This window comes from Balearica regulorum, chromosome 2, assembly GCF_011004875.1.
Source record: "Balearica regulorum gibbericeps isolate bBalReg1 chromosome 2, bBalReg1.pri, whole genome shotgun sequence".
NCBI lineage: Eukaryota > Metazoa > Chordata > Aves > Gruiformes > Gruidae > Balearica > Balearica regulorum.
This window is the reverse complement of record NC_046185.1, coordinates 132804877-132822056: the sequence shown is the minus strand read 5'-3', so window position 1 is coordinate 132822056 and position 17180 is coordinate 132804877. Positions and strand designations below refer to the sequence as shown.

General features: G+C 37.7%; 1 protein-coding gene across 1 annotated transcript; it reads left to right on the top strand.

Annotated features, from left to right (window-relative positions):
- Positions 1 to 331: 331 nt before the first annotated feature.
- Positions 332 to 16113, top strand: CCDC126 (coiled-coil domain containing 126). The gene is made up of 4 exons (XM_075746011.1): positions 332 to 526; positions 10628 to 10760; positions 11394 to 11797; positions 14280 to 16113. The coding sequence occupies exons 3-4, from the start codon at positions 11560 to 11562 to the stop codon at positions 14459 to 14461; spliced, it is 420 nt and encodes a 139-aa protein (XP_075602126.1). The 5' UTR covers positions 332 to 526; positions 10628 to 10760; positions 11394 to 11559; the 3' UTR covers positions 14462 to 16113.
- Positions 16114 to 17180: the final 1067 nt, after the last annotated feature.

Sequence of the window (17180 nt, the reverse complement as noted above, 5' to 3'; positions counted from 1 at the left end):
TGTGGGGAGACGGGGTGGCCCGGTCGGGCGGGGGAGAAGCGCCAGGCTCGGCCGGGGGTGACGGGGGAGGGCGTCGGGTGCCCGCAGGCTGGCTGCGGCTGCCGGGCAAACCCAGGCTTTTACCACGCCTGAGCGCCTCACTTTGTTCTCCCCCTCAGGCTTGCTCCCTGCTTCGGGAGAGCCTTATCTCCCTCCTGGCCTCGGCCATGCTTCTGCCCCCCCCGCCGCCGTTTGTGCAGCCGTCAGCTTTCCCTCCTTCCCCCCCCCCCGCTTGTCCTTCCGCAGCGGGTCGTGCCGCTGGGCTGCGTGAGCGCTCGGAGCTGCCTGCGGGTCGGTCTCCTTCCTGCTCTGCGAGCTCTGGTGCTGGGTGCCAGCGCGGGTCTCTCTGGTGGTTTGTGGCGGTGTTACTGCAGGCCCCTCGTACAGGTGCAGCTCGGGTACGGTGTGGTCTGCTGCCCGCCGTGGCTAATCGTTCCCTTCGGCTGGATAACCGTACTCCAGGGCTGTGATGCAATGTCCTTGGACGGTGAGGAAAGAGTGAAAGAAGCAAGGATTTTCTGGTTTCTTTCCTCGTTTGCAGTGGCCTTCCTGTCATAAACCATGACTGCAGTGACTCTGCAAGATTGATGTCTTTCTTGTACTGTAAGGACGTTACTTTCAAAGAGGCAAAGCGTGCTTACAGTGATGTGATGGAACTTGGAAGAAATTTTTTTTATTTAATTCATATTAAAGCAAAGGCAGGATCCTTAATAAGTGATCTTCTAGCACTTACAAGTTTGCATTAAAAAAAAATAATGGGCAAAACATTTGTTTTAATTTTAGGAGATTATAATATATAAAAGTTCCTGAGAGCAAGAGTTGCGGAATAATGCTTCTTTCTTACAATATAATAAAATTGCTTTTATATATAACATCTGGTGATATTTTAACTACATTTTTAATCTTCCATTAAATTTATTTCTGTAAATATTTATAACATGCTACTATCTCTACCTCATTTCTGTAGCTCTGTTAATCATTCATTATTAATAAACTTTCTTTTCAGCTTCCTAATCTAACATGGGAGTATCCTGTAAATTCTCTTTTATGTATCTTGTCATCTGAAAGATACTGACAGCTAGAATGGAGTTTTAATTTCTGTGTTTGTGTGCCACAAAGCAAAGCAGAGAGAATTTTTGTTCTGTCCTGTGACGTGATGTAGAGTGAGTTTCCTTAGTGCAGTTTAGATCAGGTTAACAACTGCAGTGGTTTTGTTGTTGTTTTGCTCCCTCTGTGGGTGAATTGGGGGGGGGGAAAGCAGTTTTTCACTCTGAAAAGACAGCTTTGAAGGAGTTGTGACTTTTTTTTTTTTGTAAACAGAACTGTAAGACAGTGAGCATGCTGAACCTAATAGCTAAGCATGCATGTGATTCATTCTAATTGTAATGTAGTGTTTATTTTGGAGGAAATGTCGTGAATTGCTGTTTCACTCCCATGATAATATCAAAGAAAGGAGACAATATGAAGATGATAATAAGTAGCATCTTGTTCTAGTGTGACTAGTGGAGTGACTGCAGTTTTAGATCAAATATGGAAATTTATTGCTACCTTTGTTTCCATTTTGACTGCTGGAAATACCCATGTGTATAAAACATAAATTATTCTGGCCTCTTTTTGTTATTTTATGTGTTACAATATATAATCGTTTAATAATTCATTTCAGGTACTTGAGAACTCCCGAGGATTAAGCAATTATGTTGGAATTCCTTTGGTCTGGTAAATAGGTCTTTTTCTTAAAGCTTTTACATTTGGAAATAAAGCTACTTCCTTTTTTTTTTTTTTTATTTTTCTAAAGCTTTTGTAGTCTCTGATTTTAGAAACTCATTTTGGCTTTTAGCTTCTCGAAGTAGGTATTTGTATTAGCTAATCACATATTGTGATTCAGCTTGGGTATTGGATGTCATTTAACTGCTGAAAGTAAGATATTTTCCCCAGAGTTCATGATCACTTGCACCTTCTCCAAGAATAGTTAAGGGCACTAGTTCTTGCATCTTGCTCAAACTGTAAGTAGGATAAACGCATGCTGTCAGCTTAAATTGTCTGAAGACTAATTAAGTGTCAACAATAGCCATTAAACTGTTTCCAGTAGCTGTTAAAAATCTGTGGGGCTCAGTCATTCATATGAATGTGTTTTGTCCTGGTGCAGGTTCACTGCTAAAATGTACTTTATATGGTATTTGTTATTTGATGAGCTCTTTCACCTGTGATTGAAAACTTGTAACATTAGGTGGGTTGGGCTTCCTCAACTAACCACTATTAATGGTATCCTAAATTTTCTTTTATGATTGTCAACTTTACGAAAATTTGTTTATATTACCATTTGCCTATGTAATTTAAAAGACTAATTGTGGATTGCTCAGAATGAAATGAGTACTTTGGCTACATAAAACAGGGCCTAGGCTAGCAGCCTAGACAAGAGGATTTAAAACTTACTCCACTGAATTTGGTCTCTTCAGTAATATCAAAGAAATAAGAGGCTATCATAATATAAATAATCAGTTAAATCTCTGGGTACCTTCTACTTAATTTGAACAACAAAGTATTTTGCAGTGCACACCACTGTGGTGCTATGGTTAACTGCTGTCTGTCATAACCCATACTATGCTAAGTTAAACTGACACATCAATCTAGAAAAAATAAAAGATGTAGAAGAAAAGAACTTACCTGTCTTTAACATTTCCTCCAGTGTTATTTTTCTAAAATCTTCAACAGGATCAGCCTCCTGGGGAAAGAGCATGAATCTGAGCCTAGTTTGTATTGTAGTTTTACCACTGAAACATACTTTTGGTGGACACCTTGCACAGATTCATACTCAGTTTCAATTCTGCAGGTTTCTTTGAATAAAACCAGGCAAAGTTAAATTCTTCCTCTCTCCCCAGTGGTACAGCCCTTTTTTGTTACCATTCTACAGGAATAGTGTTTGTGTGGATGCTGCGCTGTATGTACACGTATGACCAGTTCTGCAGTGGTGATCTCTCCACCATTGCAGCTGTCACTTTGTTAGTTGACTCCCTCTTCGCCTTTTAGTTCTCTTTAAAATGTTCACTGAAAATCCCTCTCTTCTCAGTAGCCTACATTTATTATCTTGCATGTATGGCGCTCTATAAAATTAGCTAAACATTATCATCTCAGAAGGAAGTTTTGGAGTTCCATGGGCTTTGGAAACAGTGATACAAACACAGTTGTGAAATTTCGTAAGAGAGTAGAGGTACTAGTTAGGACTTTGCAAGGGAGTACTTGTCATAGCCTAGTGTTCAACTGCAATGAAAAAATTGTGGTAATCTTATTGGGAAATGAGAAGCTAAGAAGGTACCTCATGCCGTGTCATAACTGTGGTTCTTATGAGCAAGGGTCCTACTGTGACCTGAACGGCAGCAATAAAGCATAAAGAAAACTGTCCCAGACAGAATGAAGCTGAGATTTAATTTTTTTAAGAAGCTGATACAGAGATACAGAAAAGTTTTGAGTCCCAGGTGGACCCAGCAGGAGGAGAGGAACTTCAGCAAGTATAATATACTGTCACCATTGATACCTGCTTTCTTTAATTTTCTTCAAAAATTTCCCCTCTCAAAATCTTGAGTCTTGGCTGACTGCACACAGACAGGGCACAAAGAATTTCTCTTTTGAAATTGTTGGTTTATTTTAAAAACATTGACTGACAGTAGTGGGCAAAGTAAAGGGGGGAGGCGTTGAAAAAAAGCCAGGATACTTTAAGGTACCAAAAAGTACTTAAGCAGACTCCTTAGACATAATGCAAAATCAAAACAATTGTTGGCAGAAAGTGTAAAATAAACCCAATGCAAATAGGACTGCATGCATTCAAAATAGAAACAAGTCACCAGAATTTCTGAAATACTGACATACAAAAGGTGTTTGGACACTCAGATGTTTTTATACCAGAGCCGCTGTAAACTTGGTGTGTGGGTTTCAAGTCTAAAACAATATGGTTTTGCTTTCAACTCAAAGTCCAGCTACAAAACAAATTGTTTGTGTGCTGTTCTTAGAAGCCTGTAGGAGGTAAAACTGTTCCTGGTTTAAGATATGTTTGAGGTAGTCCCAGCAGCTCATCAGCAGTGGCAATATCTGTCTGCTTGGTGAGCTGTGACTTTTGTTGGCCCAGACATCCTTTGGCTGCACTGAGAGACAGGGACTGGCAGGAGCACACAAGGAGATTTTCTTCTTCATTGCAGCACTGTAGAAGAATAGGTATTCTTGACAGTTACCCATTTTTGCTATTCCCTTAAACCTAATGTCTTTTCTGGGATTTCACTTGGAATATCCATTAAAGGTATTCCCCAAAAGACAGGTAGCAGTAAGGCAAAGGGATAATTTTTGGGTTTTTTCAGTGTTCCTTGGTATTTGCAAGTAAAGGGCATGCAGAGGCAGGGAATGAAGGAACATATCCTGTGGGAGAAGGTATAAAGATAGATGTCCTGGAAAAGACACCAAGCACTAGGCAGACTCCTTTGGCAGTGCATTCCAAAAGTGGTATAGAACAGCTAAAGCCTGCAGTCTGGCAGCTGTCATAGGACAGACTTTTTTTTTCCTGGCCAGAAATATGCCTTCTTACCTATTCTTAAGATAGCAGTGTGTTGTATAGTGCTGTTCCTTTCACTTGAGCCTAGCAGGTATCAATATAAATTCTCTCTTCTATCAACTGATGTATGATGCAGTCTCAAAAGACCCAGAAGTCTCATCAGCATACAGGTACAGCATGTTCATGGGATGTGTTGTGTCAGGCGTTGCTGAGGTTTTGTCAGTAGGATATCCTTCTCTTTTCCCTCTTTGCTGGTGACATTTTTCTGTTGACCAAATTTTACAGCAGCAGTAATAGGAATACTTAACATGCTGAGAGTTGATCTCGTCAAAAGACAGGTCAAATGTGGTTTCACTTGTCTGGGGACATGCGTTGCTGTTAATTGTTCGCTCCTGAGTAGAATATTCTGCTCTTTTATGGTGCCATGCAGCTGTCTGAGTGAATCTGATTAATGAACCACCTGGGAATCAAAGGGCAGCATTGGTCTGCAAAAGTCGCCAGTACGGATGTGCCAATACAGGAAAATGGTTTTATTGGCATCTTTTCAAGAACTCATGTGCTTTTAAAAATATGAGAAATGTGATTCTTCCTTGGGCAGCAGTTTTAAATATGAATGATGTCAGCAAGCTGATGTGTTAAAGGGAGTTAGTGTTATATGTAGGAATGGAGAACTGAAGTTTCTGTGTATTGGTCCTGTGTAACAGAATATACTTATTTGGGCACCTGTTTGTCAGCTGCACCTTGTGCAGTTTTTTCTCCTACTGCCAAACTGATAGCCATCTAAGACTGCAAATTACCAGCATGCAAACATCATTTTTGGTGTTTCAAAAAGTCTTAGCATGTAGCTCCTGGGCTTCTAGGTGCTTATTTCATTGTCCCTGTTTTCAAAGATTAATTGATCAGTGAATATGTTCTGTGCTTTTTTGTGTGTGTGTCAGTGATTCTTTAGACTTGCCATTTTCATTGCTGCACAGCGACCGTGCCAACAGGTTTCCAAGTAACATAGAACTACCCTGTCTGCTCTCAGAATGGTCAGCACGATGTCTGTCAGCTGAGTAACTGTGATGCTCAAAATTTTCTGTTGGCAAGTCAGAGAACTAAATATTTTGGAAGTCACAGAGGTAAATGGGCCGGGGGAGCACACTCTAAATAGATGTAAAAAAGAAAACTAATAGGATAGAGCTGATAGAACTGTGGAAATATTTCCTGGTATTCTGTAATGCCCTGTGATTTTTGTCTTCCTGAAATATTCGTTGGCTGTTGCAATGAGGTATGGTCATGCTTGTTTACAGCACAGCTTATTGTTTACTAATACAGTACCCTCACTGTACTGAGATGTTTGCTGCCATGAATTTAATAGAAATTTCTCATATAGACTTAATTTTAGTGTCTTATTTTAAATCCTTAATAATCTCATAAACCTGTTATGTTCCCACTGAGACTGTAATAAATTCTAATTTTGTACTCTACAATTTTTTAATAGTAATTATTAATGTCAGCTTTTATTCATATTGTCCTAATTTCCATCTGCTGTCTGTTCTGTTACAAGATTTTTTTCCCCCTTTCTCTGTCTGTAGTTGGATGCAGTCTCCTATGACTATCTGGCTTTTTTTAATTTCTTGTCTTGAGAAATCACTTCTGTTTAATACAGATAATAATAATTGGTTGCAAAGCCAGACTTGCTTTTGAATTCACTGTGTCACATCATTGTTGATCATAATTTGGCAATGAGGAACAGATAAGTATTATGGTAGTAAGTAATAGATTGAGTAAAATTCCCATTTATCACAGCTACTTTCGTAATATATTAGTTCATTAGAGATCTGTATAGGTCTCTAGGGTAATACTGAGGCAGTAGTGCCTCAGTATTTGGCATTCCATCTTTCAAAATATACAACCAAAGAGGTTACTGTATTGGAATGTATGTTAACAATACTATTTTTAGTGCATTTTTCTTGGCCTTATCCTTAAATTCTTTTTTGATCCTTGAATGGAATGGGCTTCTCAGGCTTCAATTTTCTCTATTTTTCCACCTCTTGTTGACTCTCTTTTGTTAGGTTTTTTTTGCTAAAGCTGCTTACAAGTAACTACCAAAAATACCTCATGGGCCTGCTGCTTTCTTTTTCTCTTATAAATAATCATCTTAATCTGTCCTGTGCATTTTTCAAAACTAGAAGGTACACACCATCTCTGCGGTACAGGTTTAAATTTGCTCTGCTGATGCTGATAATCACTTCTAGTGGTTTAGGAAGGCTGGGATCTCTCTGGCAGACTTGTGAAACGATGATGAATATGAACCGGTCTTTTTATTAGCTGACTGACTAGCAGAACCGACAGTGCTGTAAGGTGAGATGTAACCTTTTAAGGATTTGGGTATGCCTGGTTTTCATGATACCCTGAGATTTTTTCAGAGGCTGTATGAGGCATTCCTTTGCCTTACAGACTGTTGCGTTTTTTTGTGTTGTACGTGAATATAATCTCTGGGTTTTGCTGGGAATAAGTAAAGCAGAATCTGAGGAAGACTTTGCAACAAAATTCAAGTATGATGTTTTTTTAAGTATGGGCTGGTTTCTATGGAGAGGGGTCCAGTCTTCAAACTGAAGTCTGATGCTACTGTTTAGTTAAGTAGCATCAGAGATACTAGAACTTTATGGAACATACAATGGATTTTCTGTTGCTTTATTATGGAACATATAATGGATTTTCTGTTGCTTTTTCTTTGGCCCTTGTTCCTTTACTTTAATGCGTTCAGTATAATTTATATATTACTGATGTTGGAATGCAGCTCAGGGGATAAAGACATGATTTTATTTTGGAGAGGATGAGTGCCTTAGTTCATTGCTTTGATTGCCAGATATATGTCAGTGTGTGTTTGTGGTACCACTGGAAAATGTTAAATCCAATACATTTTTTAGACAACCAGCAGTGGCAACAGTGAAGAAAACCAAACTCTTTGTATGTCTGAAAGGCAAACCTAGTCTCAGATCCTCTGTTCAGGAGTTGCTTGTAGTTCCAAGTTCTAATGTTGTTCCTGCCGTGGACTTGGCATTTTCAGAGTAATTTAGATATGCATGTTGATTTTAAAGAACTTTGAAAAATTGCCGCTTGAATCAGTCACTTCAGTCTTCCCATTGAAAGGATTATTTGGAAGATACTCTCTTCTTCATGGATTCTTGGATTGCCATTTTGCCTGCACAGTCAGGTCAGGGGTTTGGTTTGCTTTGGTTTGGTTTGGGGTTTTTTGCGTGTTTGTTTTGGTTTTGTTTGGTTTTTGGTTTTTTCCTTTCCCTCCTCAGATTTTCAAATTTTGTCCTGGCTGTACTCCTTCATCTTCACAATTGTGTTCCTTTTGTCTCAGTCTCTATGATTAGGGATGGTAGGAATTCCAACAAGGTGTACTCTGATGTGCCCTTTTTTCCTATTGCTCTCTGCAGTGCTTTGACCTCCTGTGCCATAAAAGCCCTTCAGCTGCAGTTGGGAGAACAGAAGTCTCAGCTTCCTTCTTCCCATGCTCAGGGAGTGGTGGGTAAGGAGGAGTTGAGAGAATGAGGGAGAATAACATGTATGCTGTTATTTCATGGGATATTACCTCTGAATTACTGAAAACAAAGGTCCATTCTGAGTACAACTTTTGTTTAAGCTATAATGCTTGCGTAGAGAAGCGCTGACCCTTCAGGGCAACAAGAGGTAAAAGAATATTCCAATCCATATTTTCTTCCTAATATGTACACCTGCTGCTCTGATACCCTTTTTTCCTACTTGCAAATCACATGGGTATAAGCTTGCTTTTGTGTCGTGGGTTTTGTTTGTTTGGTTGGTTGGTTTTAGGGTTGGGTTTTTTTGGTTACTCCACACTGTGTAATCTTGGAAGGGTCTTGCAGGGAGTGTGTTACAGATCAGTAGAAGTGCATGCTTCAGAAAGAAAGAGGAGACCAAATCTCCAGAACTTTGAAATTACACTGGAGTTCATTACATAGGGAATGGCCTCTAAAAATGCCCCGGGGCAAGTGACAACTACAAGTAGTTCCCTTCGTTTTGGTACACCTTATTCCCAGTTCCTTTGCCCGGTGTCAGTATTTGGATGTTATGCCATTTGTCCAGCAGGTAAAATCCTTGATTTCCATTAGTTTCAGTAGTCAGCCTGTGCACTGAGAGTCAAACATACATGGCAAAGACCCAGTCTGCAATTCCTACTGCTCCTTGGCGGGAGTTTATTCAATCTGTTCCTCTTGGCTAGGACTCTTATCCTGGCTTGTGGTCTTATTTACAGTGTGATGGCAGAGTTATTTCCACTCCAAAGCTCTGTAGCGATACTGTCTAAATGCTTCAGGATGAGATATGGCTGGAGAGCTGAACTTAATTTAATTTTGCAAGAGCTATTTGCTATTTTCAGACAATTTTTTTAATGATATAAAATGTAGACTTTGGGGAACGGGGTTGAAACTTGTGGTCTCTCCTTAAGAGATAATGTTTGGTCTTCTGAGCCATCATGCAAATACACTACTCCTGGACCTCATATGTAAATGTTTTCCATCATATTTGATACTATTCAGGGATTATGTAGATGCATAATGATATAGGTGCAGTTTATGCTTTAAAGTCTGAGTGCAGAGCCATGGATCTGGCAAAGAGCTAGGGAAGAGTTTTGGTTAGCTTATGTTCAGGGAGGATCTGTTTCAGGAAATCTTTAACCACACAATTCCAAATATTCGTGCACATACTGTAAAATATAAGTTTTTATTGTTTTCTCTCTTACGTACTTATGACAAATTTGTGTCTTAAAAGCAGGGGTTTTTGGGAGATAAGCACATTCTTTGAATGAAGTACATCCCACTGAATTTACAGTGGGATTTCAAATTATTGCATGTTGGCTATCTGCCTGTGTGCACAGTCATATCCCACAGTTAAGATGAAGTAAGCTATTCCTCATTCAGTGACTTGTGATTGCCACTTATGTTAGTACACCCAACAGTAACAGTAAGATTTTTATGTACTGGCAGTTACTATAGGGCATTTTTCACAGAATAACTTGTTACTTTACAGCAACTTTGGTGTCCAAGTCCTAATATTGCCCCTGTCTTGGATTGATCATTTTCAGAATAATTTAGATACGCGTGTTGATTTTAGAGCACTTTTTGAAAATGTGCCACTTGAATCAGTCGTGTTGGTCTGCCTATTGAGAGGGTTATCTGAGGAGTGAAGGTGAAGGGTGAGCGACAAGCACAACTCAGAACCCTGCTGGCAGTGACGCTTGTGTTTGCAGCAGACTGTGGTGTGTTGGCCATAAGGTCAGTTGAACTGGTCAGCTGAGGCGATGAGAAATACCCTGGAGGTGAAGTTAAGTTTAGATGAGTGCTTAGCAGGATAAGAAATTCGGTCTCAATAGTCTGATAAAAAACAGAGACCTAAGTACCACTATAGGAAGTCTGGTGGGGAACTCTATTAAAATGTGTAACTTCGGTCTGAAAAGTGCTCGTGTCAGGTAATATGTGAGGAAGAATGGGGAATAACAGGGAAAACATAAGTATTATGTAAAATGAGTAACTTTATCCAGACTGTTAAATAATACAACTCCCTCTCAAAAAACTATTGAATCATTGGAGAAGTTTCAAACGTGGCTGGAAAATGAGAAATATGAAGTATACGCATGTAAAGAGACTGAAAGGATCAGGTTTGTTTGAGGGGGGAAAAGTAGAGAATGACACATATGTTAATATATGCGTGTATACCTACAGGATGAATCTGGAACATCTGCTGTCACTTTCTATAACACAAGAAGATGGACACATTTCAGTGAGAGTCTTACTAATTTATTATTTTAAGTATATTGAAATCGGTTATTGGAATTCAAATGTATGTATTTATAATAAAGTGGAAACAGATTCTATGATTCTGTGTTTTTCCCTAACAATTGTTTCACGTTAGGTTTAAAAATACATTTCTATTTTAAAAACACGTGGCTTGAAGCTGTCAACTTAAACCGCTCCATGTGAAAATGAAGGTCTCTTTAGTCCTGCACTTTGTTTATTTTTTTTTTTTTCCCCAATACAGAGCTCCCTGAAGATGTTTAGCTCATATTGCTTCAAACTGTCCAGACATTTGCTGTTTAACTGCTGAAGCTTTCCTATTATTTGTTGTTCTCCTGAAGCCTTAATCTATTGAGGGATCAGAATTGGCTGCTATGGTAAGACTTTTTTAAAGTGGTAGTAAAATGCTAAACGTAGGTGCGATGTGCTGGTTCATTTTGGTTTTATTTCTTTGTTTTGGTGTCTTGCTAATAAATAAATCTTAATGCTGCACAAAACCAGAAGAGGATGATGCCCAACTTTGAACTAACCAACCAAGAAAATTTGTTCTGTATTTTAATAATCTGTTTATACTTGTCCTGTCCTTCTACATAAGGAATAAGAATTGAGTGAATAATTTCACAAGATCTTTTTCTTGTGTGTGGATATATGCGTATAACTCGTCAAAATGTTGCATATAAGTGTTTTACAAGTCTCTTCTAGATACTGCATTTTGTTTTAAATGCATTTGGGTTTAATGCCAGTTCAAGTTATGGTATTTAAAATACTTAAGGTGATTTGTAGAAGCATAGCAGTTTTGCTTTTTGGACAATGAAAATGGGTACAAATAAGAAGAGGAAATCTTGTAAACATCAGGTGAGATAGAAAGATGACTGCATCTCTAAGCAGATGCAAATCCACAACAGTTTGCTCAGTTTTGCAATAATACTGCATTTTGAAACTGATATTTGTCCTTGATCTCAACAACTGTAGCAGTTTTGAATAACCATGTGATTTTTTACAAATTTCAGGAATCAAGACCAACTAAAACATGAGAAGATGTATTCAAGATGATCCAGCCAGAAGATTTTTCACTTCACAGAAATCTTATTTTTGTTTAATATGTAATATAATTTGACAAAGCCAAGTTCAATTATTTATCTTCAAATTAAGACATATCTGTGGCCTTCATCAGAAATGTTTCTAACATTTTCAAGAAAAAATATGTCCCAGAAACTGAGTATGTTTTTACTAGTTTTTGGAATCATTTGGGGTTTGATGTTGCTACGCTACACTTTTCAGTATCCAAGACGCCAAAGCAGTGCCGAGTTGCGTGGACAGATATTAGATCTAAGTAAAAGATACGTCAAAGCACTGGCAGAAGAAAATAAAAATTTAATGAATGGTGGCGGTGGAGCTTCTATGACAGGATATGGTAAGAGGAAAAAAATACTAGTTATTCAAATATATTTTTTTCCCGAAAACTGTGAAGTTACACTTTTTTTCTTAAAGTAATATATACTGCTCTTTGAGAGAGTTCTTTGTATTAACTGATTTGATTTTAGTTTATTCACTGAAGTTGAAGATTAAGATGTGGTACAAAATCAAGCTTGAGGCAGGAGACTTCTTTTCCAGGATTTTTTTAGATATGTCCAGTTATATGACTACTGTTACTTACAGGATTAACAGTAACATTGTACTTTTTCTGAATCTTAAGCACCTCCTTGATATGGCGACAAAGTTTTAGATTAAGTCACTTCAGCATTCCACATCCTTGTGCCTCGTTGCTAACTTTCTGCTTTTATTTATTTAATTTTCTTTAAGTAGTAAAGCAGCAGTGGAAAGCAGCATGCTAGTTGAGTTTGCAGTCTTGAGACTGCAAGGCAGTTAGGAATTTAGCAGAATCTCCCCTTGCTTTAGAAGCAGCCGTTAGAGAAAAGGTCCCTTTTATCTAGAGCTTTGATACTTGCTGCATCGTATCTCTCCATGTGATTTAACTGTTAACTTGATGAATATGTTTTCAGTATTCACTGGTAATATATTACTAGAACCTGTGCCTGTCTTCTGAAAAACAGAAAAAGTAGTTTTGAGACCTTTTTAGCAAAGCTATAAAAACATCTTAATAATTTTAACTCTTTGGTCCCTTGTAGCTTCTCTTGAGGGAAGGTTGTAATGAGCTCTAGTTAATCCCTTAGGGATTAGGTTTGAAGAAACTACCTGTGTTCTGTCATAAAGGGAAAAAAATATTTGTGAAAATAAGGGTAGTGCAAGGCTTAAAAAGAAATATTAAAAAAAAAAAGTAGTTTTATATTAATGTACTTTGATCCCCTTCTTAAGGAATCTTTAAAAGAGTGGGCTCTACCAGGTGTAGGATGCCCTTTATAGGCACTCTGGTAAGAGTACAAACACCAAAAATGTGTCTGAACTATTTTTGCTGCTGCTCAGGAGCAAGGAGGTAAGTCTGTGATGACAAGATGAGCAGGAAGCAACCCAAAAGGAGGAGGATAGCATCAAAATGTCTTAGCGTTTAATTCTTTCATTCATTAAGTTAACGGTTTTACCACAGTAAGGGACTACTTTTTCTTTTCTTCCCCCTTTTCTGCCCCCTCCCCCTTTTTTTGTCTTCAAGGATTTTCTGCCTTTACTGTGTACTTACTTTTCTGTGTAATTTGTTTTAAAACCCCCTTGTGTACTGTAGCTTTCTATTGCTGTATTATTCTTACAGTGTATTTAGTGTATTTCCAAATTAATTTTGCCTTTTGAGGTTTTGTCTGAAGTTTAATAAAAAAAATTAAGTCCAATCTCGATGTACATGCTGATCATCAGACTTGCAACTTGAGTAGACAATTCCTGCCCTCAGACTGTTGAGCACAGAATGATACTATAGAGTACATGACCCACAGCAGGCCATGGACAGCAGACCCTGCTCTGGCTCAAATTGTAAAGCAATTTTTTTTAAATTTTTTTTTTTTTTTTAAAGCTGACATTACTAAACAAGAACTAGTTAATTTTAGAGGGAGGGACTGACCTGAGAGATTTTTTTTTATTTACTACTAGTATTTTAATTTTATCTGGGTTAGTCTTCTTTATTCACTTTTATACCTGTGTTTTTCCTCCCCAATTTTTCTGCTTAGTTAAGAACTGATGCAGGGGGGCAGGTGGGTGGGAAGAGAGTCTCTGTGTGTCTTAGTCTGTATGTGTTGGGGGGATCTTAACACCTTGTAAAACCTGGTAAGTTTGTTAATTTTTTTCCACATCTGAGAGAAGATAGTGATATGAACACTGACAACACTGTAATTAGTTTTTGTTGAAAGGTCTGTTACTGTTTTTCTCTTCCAGAATACGGGAATCTTTTTACTGTCCTTTCTCTTGTTTTTCAATCAATATAGACCTAAATACATGGAAAATTTTTTTTCCTGCTTTATAGCTTATGTAAGAAGTGATAAGATACTGTCTCATAGCAGGTTTTCTGTGAGATAGATCAGTTATTTAGTGGAAAGCTATTAAGAACTACCTATTTATGTTGGAAAGTATTTAAATATATTCTGTTGCTGTCTAAGGCTAAAAGGTGACATAGCTGGGTATTCTAGTGCTGTATGAAATTTGAAATATTGCCTTTGAGTAGTCACTAGTCTAATGATCCAACTAGCAGTTTCATTCTTACACTCGAATATTTAATTGGCTTCATTCACAGTTCACTATTAAGGTGGTATTTTCCTTGCCTAAAATAACAAAGAAATGGTATTAAAGAATAATCAAGCAGCTATTTAATTCTGTACTTGTATACTAATCTGCACTATTTCCCAAAAAGTAGAGTAGGAAGGATAGCAAGTCTTAAGATGTGAATACGTTGAAATAGCAGTTCTTTTCCACACATAGTAAATAATAGGATCTAATTTCTTTTTTTCCATCTTCAGCTGATCTTAAGAGAACAATTGCTGTTCTTCTGGATGACATCTTACAACGCCTTGTGAAATTGGAAAACAAAGTTGATTACATCGTTGTGAATGGCTCAGCAACAAATACCACTAATGGCACTAGCAATCAGGTGTCCGTAACTTCAAATAAACGTGTAAAACCAGCAAGCAACATCAGATAGCAAATAGGGTTGCTTTGTGTTGCTACATCTATGATAGGTAATATTTAAGATAAGCTTTTTATCTCTGGCTAGGGCAAAGCAGTAGTTGACTAAAAAAAGCGTAAACTATTCTGTTATACAATGTGCTGGATCTATGTAGGCCTAACTTATGTGCATAGGTTCTCAAAACATTATTTCATTGCCTTTGAGCAGTACTTCTTAAGTGATCTTTGTTGTCTTTAAAGATATTTTGATATCATGAGTTGATGTAGTATGCCATTGGATAATAACAATAAACAGAAAGCAGTGGGGAGCTTACAGGTAGGTTTCTAAATACACTTATTTAAGTATAAATATATCTTTCGGATAGGTGAGCAGTAGTGTAGCTTATTCATTTTTTGTGATCCGCGTTAAGCCAAGGTAACTAAGGAAAACGCATTGTTAAACAGACGTTAGAAAATGTGTATACTTACAATTTTGTTACTCATTTACTAAAACAATACTAAATTGAGGATAGCATTAGTGGTAATATTTTAAAATTGTGACCCAAAGAATGTCTTTATTTGCACTATCTGTCAGAATAGCAAGAGAGAATTTACTGTATATTTAAGAAAATTAATTATAATAGGAAAACATCCTAGGTAGTAACACTGTCCAGGTATATCATTATGCTGGAGTTAGGGCAGTGAGATTATCAAAAGCAAATCATAATCTGTGATATCTTAGATGGTTATTTCTTACAAAGATATTTAAGTGTATGTATTTTGTAATTGCAGATAAAATTATTTAAGTGATGGGAATAAGTTTTGGATATGTGAATACTGTTTATTTTTATTCATTACTGTTTCTTTTAAACTTTTTAGTACCTTGTAATTTGTGATATGTATAGCACACCATCTCCCTGAATTGCTTTTTTGATCAGGAGGAAAAGCAATGAAGGGAAACAAGGGATCTCTGCATTTAGCAGAGATATATGTACTAAGGGCGTCTTACTGTGGAATATTTGAGAGCTAAGGTAACGTTTGCCTTATGTCTAAGTTAGCCTTACAGCAAAGTGAATCGCAGCGTGGATGCACTGTATTTCAAAATGTTACTGAAGTCATATCGAAGAGAAAGTGCCACTGAGCCTGTTTTTTAAAATATACTGAATGTTTTTTGGGGGGAGTTCAGGGACTTTTGCCAAAAGTGTGCTGTGAGTGGGTTTTTGGGGGTGGGTGGGGCTGGTCTAATCCTATATTAAGGAAAAAACCCCACCAGTAAAACTGGAGGTGCTGGATGATAACCATCCAAAGTTCTGTGTTTTTTCTTTTCCTCTATTTTCCTGCTGATATTCTGGACTGTTATAACAGAAAAACACACTTACAACCTTAGTTAGTATCCAGATTTTTTTTTCTGTCACGTTGTGTGTAAGCATATACTCACTTCAATGCAGAAAGAGAAAAATAAATTTTTCATTGTACTTGTAGAGGCTCCTGTTCTTCTTTTTTTTTTTTTTTTAACCAGTCTTGTTATTCTTGCTGGTGTTTCTGGATTGGAAAATTGTACATCTCTGAAGTTTAGTGGTGGTCTGTCTGGTATTCTTCCTGCTTGATCACTGAGTGTTTGCACTTGAAATTCTAATGCCGTGAAACTTTTTCCCCAGGTTAGAGGTGAGGGGAGAAAGAAGTGAAAAGGACTGGTTTAGATCTTCAGTGATGAAGACTTCACTCTTAAAGAGTGAAGAAGATCGGTACATAACATCTTTTGAATCTGCAAGTCTCTATTGACAATGTGAAGATAGGCTTTTGTATCTATGCTTTTTATTCCCCGAGTGCTTGATTGATACCAAATAAAACCTTGGTAGGTGGTGTCCCTTTGTGCTGTAAACAGTAATGTGAGTAGTTTTTGTGTGTGTATTCAAACTGATTTTTTTTCTTTTCTTGTAAGGGTATGTGAAGTCTTAAAGTTACTGAGGATTGTTAAACATAAAAGTTGCAAGGTGAATATTTGTCAGTACATGCACACACAGCTTGTTTTATGCAGGGATTTTGGAGACTGATACACTAATTTACATGCAGTTGTATACTCATAGTAATTCATAGTGCCATTAGGAAATAGTTGCTTTTCTCTCAGGTTCAGCTCGTACTTGACAAACATATAGGGAGAACGGTGAACTATCTATACCTTATGGCACAAATGTTCCATTAATCTAGTTGAAACAACTGCGTATCAAGAAGCAAGTTAAAAATACTCTAGTGGCATCCTACATCTAATTTTACATGAAACGAGTGTCATTAGGGGTTGACACAGCAATACATCCTTGTCTGTGATACGTCTTGCCCATCTTTTCGTGGCCAGTGTTGTTCTGAGCTGTATCGCCATGCCATGCCTCCGCCTTGTGTTCTCCCTTTGCCAACTATCTAGCACAGTACTTCTTCCCTGATTTCTGTGCTCCAGCAGTGCAGAGAGTGGAAGCTGAGTTTCATCCTTTCTGCGGAGATGACAGCACTTTTTGGAGTGGGAGAACTAAACCTCAGGTGTGTGGATGAAGGGAAGGAGGGTAAAGGAAGGGATAAAGGGAGGGTCTCAACCTTTTCTATTAACAATAGAAGCAAGAAAATACCTCCATGATCTACCTTGCAGCTTCCTATTCTGGTTTTGTTCTTTAAATCTTTTGGTAAATTAGGAGACTTGAATTTTCCCAGCTTTAATTTGCCTCATGAGTGTTTACCAACTGATTTCACTATATAATTGGTAGTAC

Bases quoted from the DNA above. Each gene is read 5' to 3' on its own strand.
- CCDC126 (XM_075746011.1), top strand. From the start codon at position 11,560: ATGTTTCTAACATTTTCAAGAAAAAATATGTCCCAGAAACTGAGTATG. The intron at 11,798-14,279 runs GTAAGAGGAAAA...TTCCATCTTCAG, and splicing joins AGCTTCTATGACAGGATATG to CTGATCTTAAGAGAACAATT.